Below are 22375 nucleotides of genomic sequence, written 5' to 3' on the forward strand. Positions count from 1 at the left end.
TTCAGCTTCAACGACACTCCCCTCATCATCAGCACGCCACTCAATTCCCGAAACTTCTTCCATGCACATCTCACTCGAGCAACCGTTGCCGAGTCTGATCCACCTTCTCCATTCAGCATGTCTCCGAGGTAGCAAAATGTTTTCACACCTTCCAGCTTCATACCATCTCCAAGATCCAACTCAACATTTCCTCCATCTGCATCTCCCTCTGTGCACACCTTACATTTGAATGTAGCTGCCACACTGGTTAATGACCCTCTCAGACCACTACATTTTTGATGAACCCACTCAGCGCACATTGTACACTGAATGGAGTTCACTCCGACACCCTTCCTACACACAGCACAGGGCCACTTCCCAGTTCTTTCCACCTCACCACATGCTTTACCACTTGCCATCACCTTCGTCTTTCCAATATTCACCTTCAGACCTTTTGTCTCCATACATTCCTTCCACGTGTTCATCTTTTCCTTCAGTCCATCCATACTTTCCACAATCAAAGCCAGATCATCTGCATACAACAACTCCCACGGTAAACCCTCCTTTACGTTCTGAGCCAGCACCTCCATCACAGCTACAAATAGTAGTGGACTTAGTACCGACCCCTGATGCACTCCCACCTTCACCTCAAACTCACCACTGTTCCCGTCCTTCGTCCTTACAGCTGTGCGCGCTCTTTTGTACATTTCCATCACTACTCTGATCAACCATTCCTCCACTCCTAACTTCCTCAATGCCCATGTCAATACTTTGCGTGGAACCCGATCGAATGCTTTCTCCAGATCAACAAACCCAAGAAACAACTTCTTCCTCTTCTCCATGTACTTCTCCTGCAACTGCCTCACAATGAAAAGCGCGTCTGTCGTTCCTCTTCCTGGCATAAATCCAAACTGCATTTCGTCGATCTTCACTTTCTTCCTTATCCTCCTCTCCAACACCCTTTCCAATACCTTCATTCCATGCTCCAATAACTTTATCGCTCAGTACGAGCCACACTCCAGAGGGTCACCTTTCCCCTTGTATAGAGGGACGAGGGTACTCAGTTCCCAATCCACTGGAATGCGGCCTTCTTTCACCACCAGATTACAGATCTCTGTCATTCTCTTCACACCCCAACTTCCTGCTGCCTTCAACATATCTCCCACAACTCCCGTCGGCCCTCCCGCTTTTCTACCCTTCATTGCTTTTATCGCTTCCTCAACTTCCTTCTCAGTTATCTTCTCTGCCGGTCCTAAAACTGGGTTACTCTCTATGTTGCCATCCCATTCATTCTCTGTATTCAACAGCATTTCCATATATCTTTTCCATCTTCCTTTAATTCCATCTGGGTCGACAACGATTTGTCCCACTTCATCCTTCAAGCAGCTCACCCCCATCACATCACACCTCTCTTTCGCTATCTGCTTTGCAATCCTGAATACCGCTCTCTGACCCTCTTCCAAATCCAAGCGTTCTCCGAACATTTTCCTACATGCCTCCTGCACCTTTGCTACCTCTTTCTTTGCAGCCTTCCTGGCTGCTTTATAACTTTCATGCTCTGCTGTTTCTGCTCCCGTACCCTTCGCCTTCTGCCACTCCTTGAACTTCTTCCTCTTCTCGTCAATCCTCTTTCCAACTTCATCATCCCACCACCATGTTTCCGAGTGCCTCGGTGGTCCTTTTGTCCATCCACATACCTCACCAACGGCTCCCAACAGACTAGCTTTCATTGACATCCAACCACTTTCAAGCTCAACCACATCATCCTCGACCCTACTCAGCCTCTCTTTTAATGCCTCCCTTACTGTCACCTCTTTCAACCTCCACACCTTCATTCTCGGTTGGTACTTCACCCGCCGAGCTCTCCTCGCACCTTTCACCCTTACCTCGCAGACAACCAAGTGGTGCTGTGAAACAGCCTCCTCCCCCGGGATCACCTTTGTGTCTCGGAGGTGCCCCCTATCTCGCCTACGCACCATCAGGTAGTCAACGGTTGTCGTCGACCCACCTGACGTGTATGTAACAAGCTTATTATCCTCTTTCTGGAACTGAGTATTACAAATCAACAAATCAGCTCCATCAGCAAACTCCAAAATCCTTTCACCTTCTCCATTTCTCACACCATATCCGTAACCCCCATGAACTCCGTCAAAACCATCCTTACTCCTTCCCACATGTCTATTTAGGTCTCCTCCTACCACAACAACTTCCTCATCTTTCACGTTTTCCATCAGCTTCTCTATCGCACACCAGAACTTGTCCTTCTCTTCATCGCTCCGACCAACCTGCGGAGCATATCCAAGAGTAGGCAGGTCCAAGAGTAGGCAGGTCCAAGAGTAGGCAGGTCCAAGAGTAGGCCGGTCCAAGAGAAGGCCGGTCCAAGAGTAGGCCGGTCCAAGAGTAGGCCGGTCCAAGAGTAGGCCGGTCCAAGAGTAGGCACAACAGTAGGCCCCGTAGTAGGCCCCAAGGCAGGCCCAACAGTAGGCCCCAGGGCAGGCCCAGTGGTAGGCCCCAGTGCAGGCCCAGCATGAGAGGGTAGGAGTAGGCAAGTCTATGAGTAGGCCCCCAGGGCGGGCCTAGTTGTAGGCCCCAGTGCAGGCCCAGCACGAGAGGGTAGGAGTAGGCAAGTCCACAAGTAGGCCCCAAGGCGGGCCTAGTGGTAGGCCCCATTGCAGGCCCAGCACGAGAGGGTAGGAGTAGGCAAGTCGACGAGTAGGCCCCAAGACAGGCCCAGTGGTAGGCCCTAATGCAGGCCCCGCACGAGAGGGTCGGAGTAGGCAACAATAGTTCGATCAACGTCACCTTCCGGTAGAGAGATTGCAGCTGGACACTCCACAACCCCGGAAAAGCACTCTGCCATGAGCCCTCTCCCAAAATGGCCACTCACTCCTCTGAATCACCTTCCTGGCCACTCTCCTGCCCCACAGCCAATCATAGGCTTTATACCCATGGACAAAACCACTTGGTCTAACTCACAGGGGGGTGTAGGGGAAGGAAGAAGAAAATAGTCCCAAACCGTAACAAATGATTTTCAATTTTGTTTGATTGCGAGACAGAGTGGCAGAGTAAAAAGATAATCTCACTCCTCTTTGCACATGTGTGATCAGGACAAATTCAGAGGCAAAGTACTGCTAAACTACAGGTTCGTTTTCTGATTCATGTTGCGATTCTTGTTCAAAATATAACATCTATATTATAAAGGAGCCGGGTCTGTCTGTTTGTCTTGTTATAACTTGAGAACGGATGAACGGATTTCAATAAATCCAACTACGGTGGATTTGGGTAACTCCCGGGAATGTTTGTGATCCAAAATATATATATATATATATATATATATATATATATATATATATATATTTTATGGGTACATGGACACGCATGTCAAAACTGCAAATGCCAACACGTGACGTTGGTTATCCCTGCACGGAGAGCCGGATCTCCCAGGAATCCCTCTTTGTTAACTTGAGATTGGATTTAATTGAAACCACTCTCAGGAAGTAAAAATAACCACTTATCCCTCTCCCGACAAAGATGTTTTATCCACCATGTTGATTCCAAATCCCCACAAATCCAAATCATACAAATCATGTATGATTTATCATAATCATACATTTTCCCCCTATGTTTTTCATTTTAATGCCTTTTTTAACACCAAACAACAAACTTTGTGGCGTTCCCGTCAGCGAAGCGACGGGTCTTATATGCTAGTTAGATTTAAATAAGTTGTTCCTCAATCAAAAACTGATAAGAGAGAAAGACAGACATGAACCAATTGCTTAACCCCACTTTCCTCTTTGCATGCACGGAGTAAAAATGCCACAGGTCTCCATCAGAAAATAGATCTCATGAATTCAGGCAGCTCAGTTTGAAGGGATAGTTGGAATGTTTTTAATAACACACATCACAGATTGTCGTTATCGTTTGGGAATGCATATTGGACGAGGATTAAATGACAAATTTGGCCGGCTGGATCACAGTGGCATGGCATGGAACGTTAGGGAATAAATTTTGCCATGGTAATGACAAAACAGCCTACTCTTTAAAATGTACCGGGGGATGTTTAAGATCCACCAACTAATGCTAGCAGGCAGTTCCTGGCTTAACATACATCCAACGAATGGCACCCTCATTGATGCAATGTCTTGTATTATGAAGTACCAGCCCAATAATTTATGGTCGGGTTTGGAATCTGACCCACATTAGACCGTTCAAAGGCAAGTGGGTTATCTCTGCCCATTCCTGTAGGACATCAATTTTAGTTGCATGTGTGGAGACAACCAATTTCTTTTTTAGGTGTTGAGATGTTAATGAAAAAGTTCAATCAAACCAATGGCATGTACAGTAGAACGTTAACTTCTTTACTCATAGTAGGATTCATGACTTTTAACAGAAATACAAGAATTACAAGGCAGATGAAACAATGAAAAATGATTGAACACATTGGCTAATAGCCAAGTAACGACTTAATCTCAAATCAATCTCATTACATATGTACGTGCTCCCTGCACATTAGATTGTATCACATAAGATAAGCAAGATTTATTTCATACAATAAATTGTATGTTCTATATTAATACTTCTTTCATGAATATCAACAGATCACGATTGTACAGCAACACATCAAAACAAGATAGAGCATTTAACAATGTGGAGCCTCATCAGGGTATATAAATTAGAGTAGATCTAAGAACCAGTGCGGACTCACTCACTCAGGACTGCATTAACCTTTTGTGGGCCTGGCACCAAACTTATTTGTGGACCCTCATTTGTCTCTAGTTCTCTTTTTTTCTATTTAATTCTCCTCAAAACAAAGTCGTGAACGATTGGATGCTGGGACTGAAGAGATAAAAGCCCAAAGAGAACAAAAGAATGAACTTGGGGCACAGAAAAGGGCATGTTTGGAGGTAAATAAGGAATGTTCAGAAGTAAATGGGGAATGTTTGACTGGAAAGGACCTGGAAGGCTGTCGGGCTTGTGTGGATGCCGGAATGCACCAACAGGAAGAGGAATTGGGATTGGTGCATCACCAGGATGGTGGCTCGGCGCAACAGGGGGTAAAAATATTGGAGGTCCGTGTTACGGAACCAGACCGGGTATTTATTGATAAAGACCTGTTGGGGCTGCGATTGACTGGGGATAATGAGAGTAATGATTTGACACAGCGGCTGGAGACCTTGGACAGTACCATCGAGGAGGAGATTGCTCGGATCCAACAGAGTCTGGGAGATGAGGTGTCGGTCCGTCACATATCCCCAGGACGAGACTAAAGTGACCGAGGGGACCCTCACCACGAACAACAATTGGGCACCAGAGGCTCCAAAATGGCATACCCAGCTGGGGGGTGTTTTTGCCCCCAGCTGGACTCGGACATGGAGGAGTCGGGAAATCGAGTCTCGGAGAAACTGGTCCACATAATTAAGTTGGAACAGCTGCAGGGAGTGGCAGAAAAACCCGAAGAAGAGGTTGTTACCGGCAGCTGCGGTTGGGCACCCGAGGCCAAATTTTTTAAAATTAAATTTAAAATTAAATTTCAATTTCAATGGGAGTTCAATGTGGAACAGCCTTGGAGGGAGTTGGTCCCCAGGCTGTGGAATTCAGACCAGGAGAGGTCATTGGGGTCGGCCTCAGGGAAAAGTTGCTCCTTTCAAAATTGGTTTATGCCAGCCAGCTGGGGGGGCTGTACTGGCAAGATTTGGAAGTGGGGTCCGACCATGGGTGTCATGGTACGACCCGGGTCCCATGGGGAGTCTGGTGGATTGTGGCGTCCCTTGTCCATCGGGGCGTCGCCCGGGCGAGTGTCTCGAGCCGACAGTCGCTGGACCCCGGTGGGGGTTAAGACCTCTGGGGGTCCGAGGTGGTTTCTCACAGGCACCTGGTGTGGTGTATCATGAGGACCACTATGGGGAGGTGTTGCAGGTCATGCTTTGGTAGCGGCACAACGGACAGCCAAGAAGGGCCTGATGTGGTGACCGACCGGGCATGTGGCCTGACAGCCTCTCCCTGATACTCTGGGACAGCCAGCATGTGGTGACCTGCCATGCTGTGCTGGGCTATGGATGTGGTTCAAACCGCATGGACAGGGATGGATTATAGCCCACCGGACAACCATTGGGGCATCTGTGGAACGTGATGGTGTGACCATGATCTTCCACAGATGATCTGTTGTGATTTGTGGACTCTCGGCTTGGGAAGAGAGCCATGGGATTGGATTGGGAATTTGGAACGAGCCGAGCATATGGGGCCATGCTCGGCTGGCAGGTGTATGGAGAAGCACCCTTCTTTGGTGAAAATAGTGAAATGTGAAAATAATTGGCACGGGTAATTTGAGGGTTAGATGCAAAAAATTAAGTGTGAATTTTGTGAAGAGGCCAGGTGGACACTGAAAGCAGTGATACCATTATTGATCCAGGTGTGTTAGACCAAAATGTTGGAGGCTGGGACAAAAATTGATAGGTTAGCAGGACACAGCCTTCAACTGGCTACGGAGGCGATGGCACCAATATTGGGACGAGGGGTTGTGGGGATGGAGTTGGGCAGTCTGAGGGTCAACGTGGTGCCATGGGTGGCCGAGGTGTGTGGACCGTTTCTTCTGGGATTGAGTCTCCAGGGGGTGCATGGCTGTCAACTGGACCTTGGGCGTGGTCAAGTGTGGGTGGGCACTGGGGGCTGCTTGTGGGTGGACTGGGGGATGTGAGAGGTGCAGGGGATGTGATGTGGATGCCAAGCACTGCGACCATGCCCCACAGGTCCGAGGCCTTGGGAATGGCGGAGTTGGCAGCAGGTGCTCACCACATTAGCCAGCTGGGGCTGGTGGAGCCGTGTTCCTCGCAGGGGGCCGAAGGATGGATGGTGGTTCGCACCCTTATGGACACTTGTTGGCCATGTTGGCGTTTCGGCTGCTCCACTTACCAGATAGCTCTTGCACAGTATAGGGGCGAAGCTGTCGTAGCCAAGGGTAGTAGTGGAAAAGAGGTCACCGGAGGAGGCGGATCTACATACTTGCCAGGATAAAAAAAGCAATTTGAGGAAAATCGATTGGCCCCATGGGAATTTGGAATTCGGTAGGGTGGATGACACTCTTGGACCCGACCAACCTACACCTACCTGCACTTAAGGTAAGGTGAGGCCTTGATGTTACTGTCCCAGGGCTTCGCTACTTACTCATGTCCCAATTTATGAGCAATTTGGAATGGGGGCAGGTGAAAGTGATGGCATGGTCGGTGAGTGGATTGGAATGTGTGCCACAAATTGTGTCTTGTGGGTGGCGGTTTTGTGTTTTTGTGTGGTCGAGAGAATGGAAATGGAATTGTGGTTAAAGAGCGAGTGTGAAAATGGGGAATTCACGTGGAAGCAGGCCATGGCAGCATCTCTGAATGACATCTTTTTATTGAAATATGTGTTGAGAATTGAATGGCCATGGGGGAGGAAATGTTATTGTGGATTTTGTGGGTGGGAAAGGTGTGTGTGTCTGCAGGTATGGATCAAGCTCTGGAGGAGTGGTGACTGCAGCCCCCCCTGAGGTAATTGCCTCTGGCAACCAGTGGTGTCTGGAGATTGGGAGACCGTCGGCGGGGGGTCTGGTTGGGCGCCCAGCGATATGGAGACCCCTGGCAACCCATGAGGCCTGAGGCAAAGGAGCCTGGTGTGGGGACCTCTCCAGCGGGACGACAGCCAGCAAGCTGTTTGGCTGTCAAGGGGCCAATAATTGAAGGGGGGGGGGGGGAGGAGGTGAAGAAGTCTTAAGTCGGGCGACTTGTTTTGGGACTGTGGGCACCACAGCCTGAAGCGCCCCCACCATCTTGCTTGTATGTACCTCCCCGCTGCCTAATTGAGGATCACATGTGTTATGACATCGATGCCATGGTCTTGCAGGGGTTGAAATAAGTGTATTGATGATTATTGCAATGTGAGTAAATGGTTATGGGATTTGTGTGAATGAATGGGGGCGAAATCCACCGAGTCATGTCACTCACCTGTAACACCAGGACAGAGTCCGCGGAAATTTGGGGTACATTGAGATAGCTCCACAGGTAACGTTGGGAATTGTGGCATCCACAAGGGGACATGGTCTGTAAAGGGATCCAAGGTTTATACAAATGTTTTTGCATTTTTGATTAAGGTTTTCTGGCTAAGATAGAGTTTTTGGTGTGCTGAAATTTTTCTTCCTGCCCCAGGAGTTAGTTGTGAGGAACCAAGTTATATACAGTGCATTCAGAAAGTATTCAGACCCCTTCACTTTTTTCACATTTTGTTATGTTGCAGCCTTATGCTGAAATAGTTTAAATTCATTTTTTTCCTCCAATCGACACTCAATACCCCATAATGACAAAGAGAAAACAGGATTTTATAAAGTTTTGCAAATTTATTAAAAAGAAAAAACTGAAATATCACATTTACATAAGTATTCAGACCCTTTGCTATGACACTTGAAATTTAGCTCAGGTGCCTCCCATTTCTCTTGATCATCTTTGAGATGTTTCTACACCTTGATTGGAGTCCACCTGTGGTAAATTCAATTGATTGGACATCATTTGGAAAGGCACACACCTGTCTATATAAGGTCTCACAGCTGACAATGCATATCAGAGCAAAAACCAAGCCATGAGGTCGAAGGAACTGCCTGCAGAGCTCAGAGACAGGATTGTGTCGAGGCACAGATTTGGGGAAGCCTACAAAAAAAAAATTCTGCTGCATTGAAGGTTCCCAAGAGCACAGTGGCCTCCATAATTCTTAAATGGAAGAGGTTTGGAACAACCAGGACTCTTCCTAGAGCTGGCCACCCGGCCAAACTGAGCAATCGGGGGAGAAGGGCCTTGTAAAGAGAGGTGACCAATAACCCGATGGTCACTCTGGCTGAGCTCCAGAGATCCTGTGTGAAGATGGGAGAAATTTCCAGGACAACCATCACTGCAACACTCCACCGATCTGGGCTTTATGGCAGAGTGGCCAGATGGAAGCCTCTCCTCAGTGAAAGACAAATGAAAGCCCACAGAATCTTGTTTCTCACAGTCTGAGAGTCCTTTAGGTGCTTTTTTGCAAACTCCAAGCGGGCTTTCATATGTCTTTCACTGAGGAGAGGCTTCCGTCTTACCACTCTGCCATAAAGCCCGGATCGGTGGAGTGTTGCAGTGATGGTTGGCCTTCTGGAAGTTTCTCCCATCTCCACACAGGATCTCTGGAGCTCAGCCAGAGTGACCATCGGGTTATTGGTCACCTCTCTTTACAAGGCCCTTCTCCCCCGATTGCTCAGTTTGGCCGGGTGGCCAGCTCTAGGAAGAGTCCTGGTTGTTCCAAACTTCTTCCATTTAAGAATTATGGAGGCCACTGTGCTCTTGGGAACCTTCAATGCAGCAGAATTTTTTTTTTGTAGGCTTCCCCAAATCTGTGCCTCGACACAATCCTGTCTCTGAGGTCTGCAGGCAGTTCCTTCGACCTCATGGCTTGGTTTTTGCTCTGATATGCATTGTCAGCTGTGAGACCTTATATGGACAGGTGTGTGCCTTTCCAAATGATGTCCAATCAATTGAATTTACCACAGGTGGACTCCAATCAAGGTGTAGAAACATCTCAAAGATGATCAAGAGAAATGGGAGGCACCTGAGCTAAATTTCAAGTGTCATAGCAAAGGGTATGAATACTTTTGTCAATGTGATATTTCAGTTTTTTCTTTTTAATAAATTTGCAAAACTTTATAAAATCCTGTTTTCTCTTTGTCATTATGGGGTATTGAGTGTCGATTGATGAGGGAAAAAATGAATTTAAACGATTTCAGCATAAGGCTGCAACATAACAAAATGTGAAAAAAGTGAAGGGGTCTGAATACTTTCTGAATGCACTGTAAATATTTGAAATGTTGCTTAAGGGGTGTAGAACGTTAAGGAGAGTAGGTAAGTTAGCTACGGCTTGCTTCCCACAGCCCCTCCTAATTAATTTCATCGGCTAATTAAGTGTGAGTCGGTAAGTGTTAAGGCTGGAACGGTAGCGCCTGCAGTGAACCTTGCGGGAACTATGGTTCCTTTGGCTGTGTTACACGTATGGGGGTAGCTCATGAAATACATTAGGCCAGGTAGGATTGATTGTTTAGGGTAGTGTGCTCCGTATGTCGTGAAAACCACCCTGATGTAAGTAAGTCAGCTCCGTGTGTTCGGATTAAGTGTGACGTGTGGCCATACGGAGGGTGGCTCTTGTGCTATGTAGCTTAGGGAATAAGAATAAATCCCACTGTCCATCCTACCTCTTGTGATCTGACCTTTGTGGTTATAATAAATTGGCCTGCAATGAGATGAGGGCTGTCAGGAAACGAACTCAGGCATATTACAACACCGACAAGCCCGACAGAAACCCCATCACATTTGCCGATCGGAAAAGGAGCCCTAGAAGGGCAGCGAGGCCCCGCCCCGAAGGGAATGATTGGTCATGGTCATGGACTGAAGTGATGGGGTGCGGGAATCGGTTCGAGTGTGACATCAGCTAAAAGAGGGGAGGGTGTATTTCTCCTTCTCTCCTTCTCTCCTTCTCTCCTTCTCTCTCTCTCTCTCACATCCTGGCTTTCATGACAAACAGGCATTTTTGCATATCCTCTTGCGTTGGGACATTGGTGCCGTGCAGTCGCATATACCGCTCTTAGCTCTGAGGTTTGACGAAAGGCGGTCGCATATACGTTTCTTCTTGGCTCTGGAATTGATCGCGTGCAGTCGGCATTTGATATCTCTGGCTCTGGGTTTCGACGACCGTGACGAAAGGCAGTCGCAGCTCATGGACTCTGGTGCACTTGGCCCATAGCTTTGTGACGACTGAGGGCCGTGCCGAGTGAACCGGAGAGACCGCGGGGCTGTGTGGAGCGGACGATGGGGGAGGGACCTCTGCCTGCTCGCTTCGCGCTCGGAGGCTGGGTTGAACGACCTGCACGCCGGGCCTGTGTTGCTGCGCACATACTCCACGCCAACACATGCGGGAGGGGGGGGGGGGGAGGGGGCTGTGACGATCCCGGATGATCAATGGGCTCAGCGCTAAGTACCTAAACACACATTTTTAATTTCAGTTATTTTTCCCCTTGTGTGTATGCGAGTCTGTGAGGGGACGTCACATTTAGCACATCAGATTTTACCGTGCCTTTCTTGTTGCCTGCATTTCTTTTAAATAAACGTGTAATTTATTGCATTTTAATTCCTCGCCCTGTCCCATTTATCTGTTGGTGAATCGGAAAACCACCCCTGCCGCGTACGCAGTGCAGGTAAGCCTCGTCACTCTCCACTACTCCTCGCGCGTATAAAGAAGGTCCGCCATTGGTTAACTGAACGCCTCAGAATGTAAAGCTTGCTCAGCTATCCGTCCCCAGCGGTGTTCACCCCGGGAATGCGACAATATCCTTTTAAATCAGAAAATAAAGAGAAATGGCATTGAGAAAATTATTGACACCCTCGACTTAATATTTGGTAGCACATCCTTTGGACAAAATAACTGCAGTGAAGCACTTCCTTTCGCAATCAATGAGCTTCCTACACATCTCTACTGGCAGTTTGGCCCACTCTTCTTGTGCAAACTGCTCCTGTTCTCCCAGATTTGAAGGGTGCCTTCTCCCAACTGCTGTTTTCAGATCTCCCCACAGGTGTTCAATGGGATTTAGATCTGAACTCATTGCTGGCCACTTCAGAACAGTCCAGTATTTTGTCTTCAACCATTCCTGGGTGCTTTTTGAAGTGTGTGTGGGGTCATTATCCTGCTGCAAGACCCATGACCTTCGACTGAGACCCAGCTTTCTGGCCCTGGGTTGAACATTGCACTCAAAAATTCCTTGGTAATCTCCTGATTTTGTGATGCCATACAGACATTCAAGGCACCCAATGCCAGAAGCAGCACAGCAACCCCAAAACATCACTGAACCTCCTCCATGTTTGACTGTAGGGAAGGTGTTCTTTTCTTTGAAGGCTTCATTTTGTTTTCTGTTTACATAGAGATGATGTGCTTTACAAAAAAGCTCTAATTTGGTCTCATCTGTCCACAGGACATTCTCCCAGAAGAACTTTGGCTTGTTCAGGTGTGTTTTGACAAACTCCAGACAGGCTTTCATATGTCTCTGTCTCAGCAGTGGAGTCCTCCTGGGTCTCCTACCATCTCCTACCCCCTTTCATCGAGTTGGCGACGGATGGTGCGAGTTGAAACTGTCGTAGCTTGTGTCTGAAGGTCAGCTTGAATCTGTTTGGTAGTTGATTGAGGTGCTTTCTGCACCATTCGAACAATCCTTCGCTGTAATATTCGACCACGTTTTGTCTTGCGGCCATGTCCATCGAGGTTGGCTACAGTGCCATGGGCCTTTAACTTCCTGATAACATTGTGTACAGTGGACACAGGAACATCAAGGACTCTAGGGATGGACTTGTAGCCTTGAGATTGTCCATGCTTAGCTACAATATTGTGTCTGACCTCCTCAGACAATTCTCTGGTTTCCTTTCTTTTCTCCATGCTCATTGCGGTACACACAGTGACACAAAACAGCAGAATGACTCATTTTCTCCATTCAAACTGGTTGAATGAGTGATTTATATATTGCAGGCACCTGCAACTCACCATATGTGAGTTAAATTTCAAAGTAAAGGAGAATCACCTGCTTTAAATCTAATTATTTCTAACAACTTCTAAAATGTGCCAATAATATTGACCGGGACATTTTAGTATTTCTGTGTGGAATAAGCTAAGATTTAGTAATTTTTTCAGCTTTTTTTGTTTTGTTCCACTGCAAACAAAAGAAATACATATGTGGATACCAAAAGATTTTTTAATTTAAACAATTTTCTGGAAGAAATGGTGCATGATTTGAAAAAAGTGCAATGGTGCCAATATTTTTGGCCACGACTACCTCCGTCCGCCAGGCTGAACAGTTTATGTTTTGTATCCCACTGATGTCCGGATGCAGATCCGGCATCTTAACCAAAATCTAATCGATTTGGCCTCATCACATACTCAACCTGTCCACGACGTTTCATTCAAATCAATCGACAACTTTTTAGCCGCGTCGCAGACGCTGCTCATAGAGTGCCCTCGGCTGTTGTTCTTGTTCTTGTTCTTCTTCTTCTTCTTCTTGTTCTTGCAGAGAAGACAAAACCTCAAAGCTCCACCCATTCTGGGAACCATAGCTCCACCCATTGTGGGAGAGGCTTCATATAAACAAATATCCACCATTTTATTAACTCGCATAGCTTTGAGGCCTGTTTTGTAGGCCCGTGGTGTCTTGCTCTCTCACACAGTTTTCTTTCAAATCAAATTCGATATATCATTTCATTTTTCACAGTCGCTAACATAGTTTTAGACTCGGTTGAAAAAAAACGTGAAGAAAATCCGATGAAAGTTGCCCTTTATAGAACGAAATGAATTCTCAAAGGCCTGTAACTTCAAGTCCATTGAGATTTCTTTTTTTTAAATCGCGGCATGGTCAGTCATACACCGCCCGAAATAACAGACGGGAAAATGCCGAGATATATATATTTTGTTTAAATCGCGGCATGGTCAGTCATACACCGCCTGAAATAACAGACGGGAAAATGCCGAGATATATTAAAAATTCGTCCATTTGATGATAATCGTCACGATGAAATATTTAATTTATACGTCGTCACAATAATGTGGAGAGAGGAGCATAGCTTCGTTCACGTGTCGCCACACACGGGAAATTGCCGAGATATATTTTCACTTTGCACAAAAATAACATCAAGTAATCGAATCAATAGGAATGTCCTGTGCCTATAACATCGACGTTATAGGCACAGCTGCATCTAGGCATTGCGTAACATCGACGCGGCTTTTGTTTTAATCAAAACGTTTTGTACTTGTTTTGGATATCCTGCTCACAGACAAACAAAGGTAAAAACATAACCTGAGTCCACCTTTGGTGGTGAAGGTAATTAAATGCTCAAATGTAAATCTGAACATAATTATTATTAATTGATTGACAACTCCTCACTCTTTACAGAGCACTGGTGCTGCTGAAGCAATTTTATGGCAAGGAATCAAAGGGAGGCGCAAAGCCTAAGTTAAAGCGCTATAAGGGATCGTTTCTCTGTATGCAGCTTTAACATGGGGACTGAAAATACGTTTCTCGGCTTCTACTGGACGAAATCGGCTGCAAATTTCAGAAGTAAATGCTTTGTATGCTGAGGTAATATCTATCTATAATTCCAGTAATCTCTGTACGTTTGTACGTTTGTACGTTTGTCTGTCTGTGACCGCTGTTTCTCGACAACCACGGGTCCGATATACTTTTAACTTGCCAGGTATATTGCTGGGGACCCGAGGATGTGCCTTTTCAAGGTTTCATATTAATCGGACAATTACTTACCGAGCTATGTCCAAAAAACGATTCAACCAATCAGAGAGCAGCGAACGATCGCGTGTGCCGGCGTTGCGAATGGACCAAACCATTCCATGTAAATAGAGGGGGGGGTTCTGTGGTCGTTGCGAATGGACGAAACCATTTCATGTAAATAGAGGGGGGGGGGATTGTCACTGTACTCGCAAGCCGTTCGCCGTTCGCTTTGGCGTTGCGAATGGACCAAACCATTTCATGTAAATAGAGGGGGGGGATATAATTTTAGATAGATATATAGTACGGGCATATATATAGTACGGGCATGCCCTAGTGTTGCAAATTTCAGCAACGTCCGTTTCCACATTCTTGAGTTTTATTTTGAAAAGCCTCAAAATCACGTTGGTGTCTTTCCGTCCGTCCACCCAAAATGTGTTGGCGCTCATATCTCAAAGGCTATAAATTGAAACTAGCGGAAACCTGGAATATACATTGGCCAATAGGTTTAGTTAATGGCTTTCAAAACAAATTCCCCCTAAGTGCTATAGTTTTTGCTTTAAAATTAAATATATATATAAATATATACAGACTTGGCATTTAATATGGAATATTTTTTTTGTGGTGGTGAACTTACTTTTCAAGATGACTTAGAACCAAAAGTTCATTGGAATTATGTTGAAATTATTCTAGATTTTGTTAATGTGACCTTTAAAAGAAACAAAAACCACATTTGACATTTCGAAACAAATGAATTGATCCTTGAAAGTGATGTAAACTGATATCGAACTCAATTCATGGACAGTACTGTGTTAAACTTCTGTACGTTTTCCAGAAGTATCTCTTTATTTTGCACATTAGCCCAAAATGTTTTTAACAAAAACAAAAGTTAAATTACGACTGGGATTACGGACAGTAAAATTACAGTTCAGTACTTCGTGTAACCCCCACGAGCATTCAGGAGAGCACGTACACGTTGAGGCATGCTGTTCACGAGATTTGCCAAGGTTTGGACAGGAATCGCTTGCCATGCAGTGACAATAGCCTGCTGCAATTCACACACAGAGGTCGGCTGCTGGTCCAAGTGGTCGATTTGACGCGTTAATTCTGCCCACAAGTTCTCTATCGGATTCATATCCGGGGACATGGCAGGCCACTCCATATGCTCTACACCACGGTCAGCAAGAAAGTGTTGGATCATGCGAGCACGATGAGGCCGTGCATTGTCATCTTGGAAGACAAAGTTTCCTCGAAAGGCTGCACGAGCAAATGGAAGCAATGTTTCTTCCAGAATGGCCCTGTACTTGAACTGGTTTAGGTTTCCATTCAGAACAACCAGGTCAGTTTTGCCCCCTGCATGAAAAGCAGCCCAAACGGTCACCCCACCACCTCCAGCTTGGACTCTTGGCACTATACAATCTTTGTTGTAGGCTTAATGCACTTGTCTGCGCACTCAGACGCGGCCATCTTGACGATAGACCAGAAATCTAGACTCGTCACTGAAGGTCACGTGATTCCAGTGTCCTGGCTGCCATTGACGGTGCTCTCTGGCCCACTGCAATCGGCGCTGGTGGTATTGTCTGGTCAGGCGTGGCTTTCTCAGGGGACACCTGGCACGATAGCCTGCTTGAACCAGTCGTTGGTTGACTAGCCTTCTGGATACAGGCACATTTGTCAGTTGCTGCCACTCAGCCCTAAGCCGATTAGCTGACTTGGTGCGGCCATTGCGGACTAACCGGTGCAGCTGGCGATCATCTCTCCTTGTGGTTCTGCGGGGACGTCCTGGCCTCGGTATTGGAGTAGGGACACCCCTCTGAGCATTTCGTTTCAGGATCTTTGACACCTGACCTTGAGTGATGCCATACTGCCGAGCAATAGCACGCTGTTTCATGCCGTAATTTCGTAAAGCCACCACTCCATGACAAACAGCATTGTCGAGTTGACGGACCATCTCCTGAGGAAGCGGCAATAACTTTTGGAGACGTGCAGCAGTTGTTTTCCACCAATACAGAACACAACAACCCTTGTATACCTGACTGTGAGGCCAATCATCAAATGCACCTGTCCGTACATTTTGCCACGCCACCTGTGATATAATCCTGTTGTTGACTTCTTGCTGCGACAGACAATCAGTGACATGGTTCTTTTAACAAATAAATCACGAAAGTGTAAAAGAAACTCACCAGATTGATATACTGAGTTAAGAAAGTAAACCCAAGTCAAGAGAAAAAAAATATTCCATATTAAATGCCAAGTCTGTATATACATAAATAAATATATCAAAATATATACATACTTTATAACTCTTCAAAATGTTATAACCCAAATCTAATGTGCTGGCTTAATGGCCTAATGCCCTAATGGATAAGGCATCAGACTCCTAAGCTGGGAGCGCCCTACATCTGGCAAATAAAATACACTTACTTCTTCATGCAGGTGTATGAATCAAATTGGCGCCCCTTTATGTGAACGTTTCTAGAGCATTACTTGGTTCCTCCTAAGAACACAAGGGCAGTGCCGTGTATATTGAGAGTCTTGCCAACTGAAATACTGGCGCCATGTTGCATACCTAACTTCGCGCGCTGGCACTGCGAGATGTATGTCAGCTGTGGCAATCCTGTAGTTCTGTGACGAGGGAATCGATGTTATTACTGCTTGGTCGCAGATTTAATGAGGAACAACTAATTCAAGTTAAAGTGACGTGTTGTTTGTTATTGGAATAATAAAATCTGCAAGCGGCGTCATTTATTCACACGAATTGTTTGCCTGTCGCGGCACACGATTTATTGTCAGCTGCATACAGCATACTGATAAATTTTATTTCTCTTGGCATGAAATTGTAATTTGATAAAATGGAGCTTGTATACTAGTTTTCATCTATTATCTGGAAATGTAACATACAATATTCCCATAATGCTACGAAAGTACAATGTCTATTATTTTATTCATTAGCTTGGGTTCACAAATGTTGTTATACTTTCGTTTTCAAAGTTGTTATACTTTCGTTTTACGTTTTCAAAGAACACTTTACTCAGGAAACTGACACAAACAGTGACAAATATTGCGTCATAAACAAGTGTTTCCTGATATATAAGCATATATAAACAGTGCATGTTACAGGGTATATGTATAATAGGGATTATGTATAATGCCTGATTTTCAGTTATTATACATAATCCCTTATATATATATATATATATATATACCCTATACACTGCATATGTACACGAAAAATGTTACAGGGAATATGTATAATATATATATATGGTTGACTAAATAAATGTTAAGCTCACCAGAGACCTAATACACACGTGTCATGTAACTTTTGATTTGAAACCAATATATATTAAACGATTTCACTTACCGAACATAAATATGAGTAAGGTGACGGATTCCATCCAACTCGGCGTATTTTAACCGCCCAAATAGCACTTCGTTCCTTGTCTCGAGGAAATCTGTGCATTATACGACCTTGTCCTGGTCTAACAGAACATCCCCAAGCGGCACAACACACCATATTGGTTGATTTTATTGAAATATCACTCAAATGAAATATGCAACGATACGAAGCAATGGCATGGAATGGGTGCAGCGGGAAAGCTGCTTGGCTGAGGTGGTATGCAAAATGGCACCTGTAAACCACATGACGCGGGCTCGACCAATCACGGTGGTAGTTGAGCAGATCAAAGGCTGGCCAGACTCTGTTAATATACGGCACTGCACAAGGGTAGTACAGCATGCACATGGATTTTTGGAATGTCCCTTCGTTTCACTACTTTTCCACATGGCACATACCCTTATATAAACGGGCCTTTGCTATGCCCCTGGCATTTTACCAAATAATATAAAGGGTGGTTTGCCATTGCCTTCACAGCAGTAGTCAGGGCAAGGAATTTGGAACTTGGCTAGGGTGATAAAACAAAATGGCCTATTCTTGCAAAAGACAAAGCATCATTAACATCCACCAGTGAATGCTAGCAGATGGATGATGCTAGCATCCACATAATATTCCTCCAAAACTGGAAGCATTAATTGATGCAGCATCTTGCCTGTGAATCACCAGAGTGACAGTTAATAGTTCAGTTGGGAATCAACCCAAGCTGGACTGTTCAAAGAAAACGATCTGAACTATCCCAACAGCCCAAAATATAATGATTACAAATGATTTTTGCAGCTTATAAACCAACACTCTAATGAAGCTCTGGAGAGACTTCTCTTATGCTCTCTCCATACAATTATTTTAATGTGCTTTAGTTGTTTCATTATATTAAGACCTGGATCTATAAATCGCTGTCAGCTTATAAACATACTGGGTCTTCATCCGTAGTGTAAATGGAGTACGACTGTCCTCTGTGGGCTGGCAACGTAAATCTCGCTTTGCTACCATATAGGCACAGGTATCAAACTCTGAAGGCAATTGGTATCACTAAACAAAAGGCTGAGGTACAGAACTTGCTCATTTCCTTTCAGACATATTTGCAGCCAAGGAGTTTTATAGTATTTTATATCTGGTGTTTTCCCCTCCTGCTGCCTCTTTCTCTGTGTCCCAAGCACTCATCTAGCAAACCATGCCTTTTACCCTTCCCAAAGCTAAGCTAATTGCTCACCTCCATTTATTTGTTTTCTTCTCATCTCATCTGTGAAATTGTCTCCGTAGGTCTGTCTAGTCCTAGTTCTTTCCATCACTCCTTCAGGATGGTGAGCCATTGACATAATCATGTTATCCCATATTCTTACTCATGATCTTTTCTATTCTTAATGACTCTCCTTTCCAATCCACCTCGATTATCTCCCATCTTGTCCTCCCTCCCCCAAAACTCCATTTACCCTGTTTGATATCTTTTTCCTGCCTTTGTCTACTTTGTGAATGTGCAGTCCTGTAATTGAAAAAAGAGCTTAGCTGAATTCATCTTTTAAATGCACATTTGACAGGAATCTATTTATGATTTAGGCCCAATGGTTACATCATTAACGAGGCATGGCTGTGCTATCGATGCAGTGCTCCTACTCATTTGAGCATGAATATGGATTCCACTAGGGTGCCCATTCCATAATCCTTGCAAAAGAGATGATGGCATCTTTAACATCGTACCTGCCATTAATGTTGGTAGACAGGTCCTCATCAGGGCTCGAAGGCTCTGTAGACGTAGCACCTGTCACCAACAAAAGCCAAAACAAATCTGCTACTTGGACACTAGTCCAACGCTAGTCACAAGGACAGTTCCATTCTCAACTAGAACAGCACAACGGAAAACAGTTTACCTTTTGTATCCCACTGATAGGCCTGATCTGCATCCGAACCTGAGCCAAAATCTAATCGGCTTGTTATTGTCATCTACCCAACTCACCCACCAAGTTGTGTCAAAGCTCATCCAGGACGTTTTGAAATATCATGAAACGGTATACAGTATATCGTTTTGGCTTCATCTCTCGATGGTGAAGAATCACTTTAAAAAATGAAAAAATTCTCGTATCCGGATCTTCATCAAAATCGAATCAATTCTTCCTTGGCACACACGCAACCTGTCCACCACGTTTCGGCTAAATCAGTCCATAAATATTTGAGATATCCTACCATATGTCATTTTAGCCCCATCTCTCAAAGGTGAAGAATCACTTTAAAAACTAGAACGCCACTCAGTAGAGCGCATACTCCCGCCGTGTGTTTAGTTGGAATAATACGTTTTGTTTAACATCCCCTCTCCCCAAAACAATAAATGAAAAAGAAAGTACGCCCGAACTGTCAGAGAATTAATTTTGATATATCTCGGAATTAGAGGAGAAAAACATCATTTAAGAATAAGAATAAAAGCTTTAATGCAGTAAAACAGAAAAAAAATCTTTCCCAAAAAAAATTCCTGGATCTGGAATAATATCCTGAGCTTCACCAAAAACTAATCAATTCTTCCTTATCCCAAGGGCAATCATCCCACCAACTTTCATCCAAATCCGTTCAGAACTTTTCCAGATATCTTCTTCACAAACACACGAACACACACACACACACAGACGGACACGATCAAATGCATTACTCCCTGGCGGGAGTAATAAACCTGAAAATCGCAGAGCCAGAACCAGAATTATTTATTTGGTCTGGGAAGCCCATGCGAGGTTTCTTCTTCTTCAGCCTCTCACAACCCTGTGTGAATATGCGATCTTTTAAAAAAAAATTTGGAATTTTGCCAAATCTGTTTTATTCGTTTGTTAATATACCTCAGCCATTGACAAATCTGGAACTAAGTCTTTATAAGTTCATCAAATACTGACACCGCGATTGACATTCGCTGAGCTAAATATTGATATCTCTTCTGAGGTTAAAAAAAAAAAAAAAGTTTTAAAGCATTATACGTATCAAACGATACATTTTATGAAACGGCGAAACCTAATACACACTTTGGTGGTTTTAAAATGACAGATTATGTCTTTATTAGAAGATAAAAAAGGAACATTGAAGACGACGCTGCTAAAAAAAAAATACACCGCTCTAACGCATAACCACGAGTTTAAACTACATTTACAACAAATATGAAAACTATTTTCATATCACAATGTTAAATATAGAATGTATAGAAGATAATGTTAAAAAAAAATGAGCCCTATCTTCTAATGGTAAAAAAATCCTTCAAAAAATTCCTGGATCCGGAATAATATCCTGATCTTCACCAAAATCTAATCAATTCTTCCTTATCCCAAGGGCAATCATCCCACCAACTTTCATCCAAATCCGTTTGGAACTTTTCCAGATATCCTGTTCACAAACACACGAACACACACACACACACACACACACACACACACACACACACACACACACACACACACACACACACACACACACACACACACACACACACACACACACACACACACACTACTCCCTGGCGGCAACCAGATCGATATCTAGATCCTGACCAAAAATGTGCGTTGCTGTCCTTGTCTTGTCACCAACATACACAACAAAATTCAGAACGATTGCTTTAAAACTGTGGACAAAAATCGTGTGATAAACAGACAAACAAAGAAACACACTACAGCCAAACAAACAGACAGGGGTGCAAACATAACCTCTGTCCACCTTTGGTGGCAGATGTAAAAATATATTACATTGATTTGAAAAAAAGTATAAAATATGTTGACAAGACCTTTTTTGTGGAACCACGTTCTCTTGATGCAGCTTGAATGGTTGAGACCGAGATGCCGGTGGAACGTTGTGGTTTTTAGACTTGCCATTTTTCACAACTTGTCTTGGAAAGGCTAAAAGACAAATTTGACAATAAGTATTTGTATCACAATCTGCTTCGGCAACTTACAAATCCACTTTTTGATCAAAAGAACAACCTAGAGATTTGACAAATCAATTACACATGGTAAACTTGAACGGCACTCGGTAGAGCACATACCTCCTCCAGGCTGAACAGTCTATGTTTTGTATCCCACTGATAGGCCAGATCTGGATTGGGACCTGAACCAAAATATAACTGCTTGTTCTTCTCACCTAACCATCCACCTAGTTTGTCACAAGTCATCCACAACCTTTTGAAATATCATGCTATGCATAGTGTTTGGTGCCATCACTCAATGGTGAAGAATCACTTAAAAATTCTCCGATCCAAATCCAGATCCGGATCTACACCAACATCAAATCATTTCATCCTTGTCACATACCAAAACCTCTCCACCAAATTTCGTACAAATTTGTCCACAACTTTTTAACATATCCTGTTCACAAGCAAGCAAACAAACAAACAGACAGACAGACAGGGGTGAAACCATAACCTTGATCCACCTTCGGTGGCAGAGGTAATAAATGGACTAAAACATATTGAGACAGTAGTGGACTATTGGCTGCAAACTTATTCTCTCCTCAAAGGCTGCAAGCACCATAACGTGAGCTGCACAGACATCCTCCACACACAATGATAATAATAATAACTAGACGGGCCACCTACGCTGAGCCACTTTGTAACTGCATGCAGTTATGACCGAGATCCAATCTGCCCCGCTGGGATGCAATCGCACTTTGATACAACCCCTCTTTGATGCAACCCCACTTTCATCGGACATGTCACCCATGATGTCCTCTTTATAAAATTGAATTCA

At 44.5% G+C, this 22375-nt stretch overlaps 1 protein-coding gene across 1 annotated transcript in view; it reads right to left on the reverse strand.

Moving 5' to 3' along the window:
* LOC137419458 (uncharacterized) overlaps nt 1-22375 on the reverse strand; it is an 81501-nt gene that overhangs the window by 46618 nt on the left and 12508 nt on the right. Inside the window, exon 5 of the mRNA XM_068105503.2 lies at nt 21418-21529. Within this exon, the coding sequence (XP_067961604.1) occupies nt 21418-21529 (112 nt within the window). The remainder of the gene's footprint in view (nt 1-21417; nt 21530-22375) is intronic.

The sequence above is a fragment of the Myxine glutinosa genome, chromosome 1, assembly GCF_964187855.1.
Source record: "Myxine glutinosa chromosome 1, kmMyxGlut1.1, whole genome shotgun sequence".
Lineage (NCBI taxonomy): Eukaryota > Metazoa > Chordata > Myxini > Myxiniformes > Myxinidae > Myxine > Myxine glutinosa.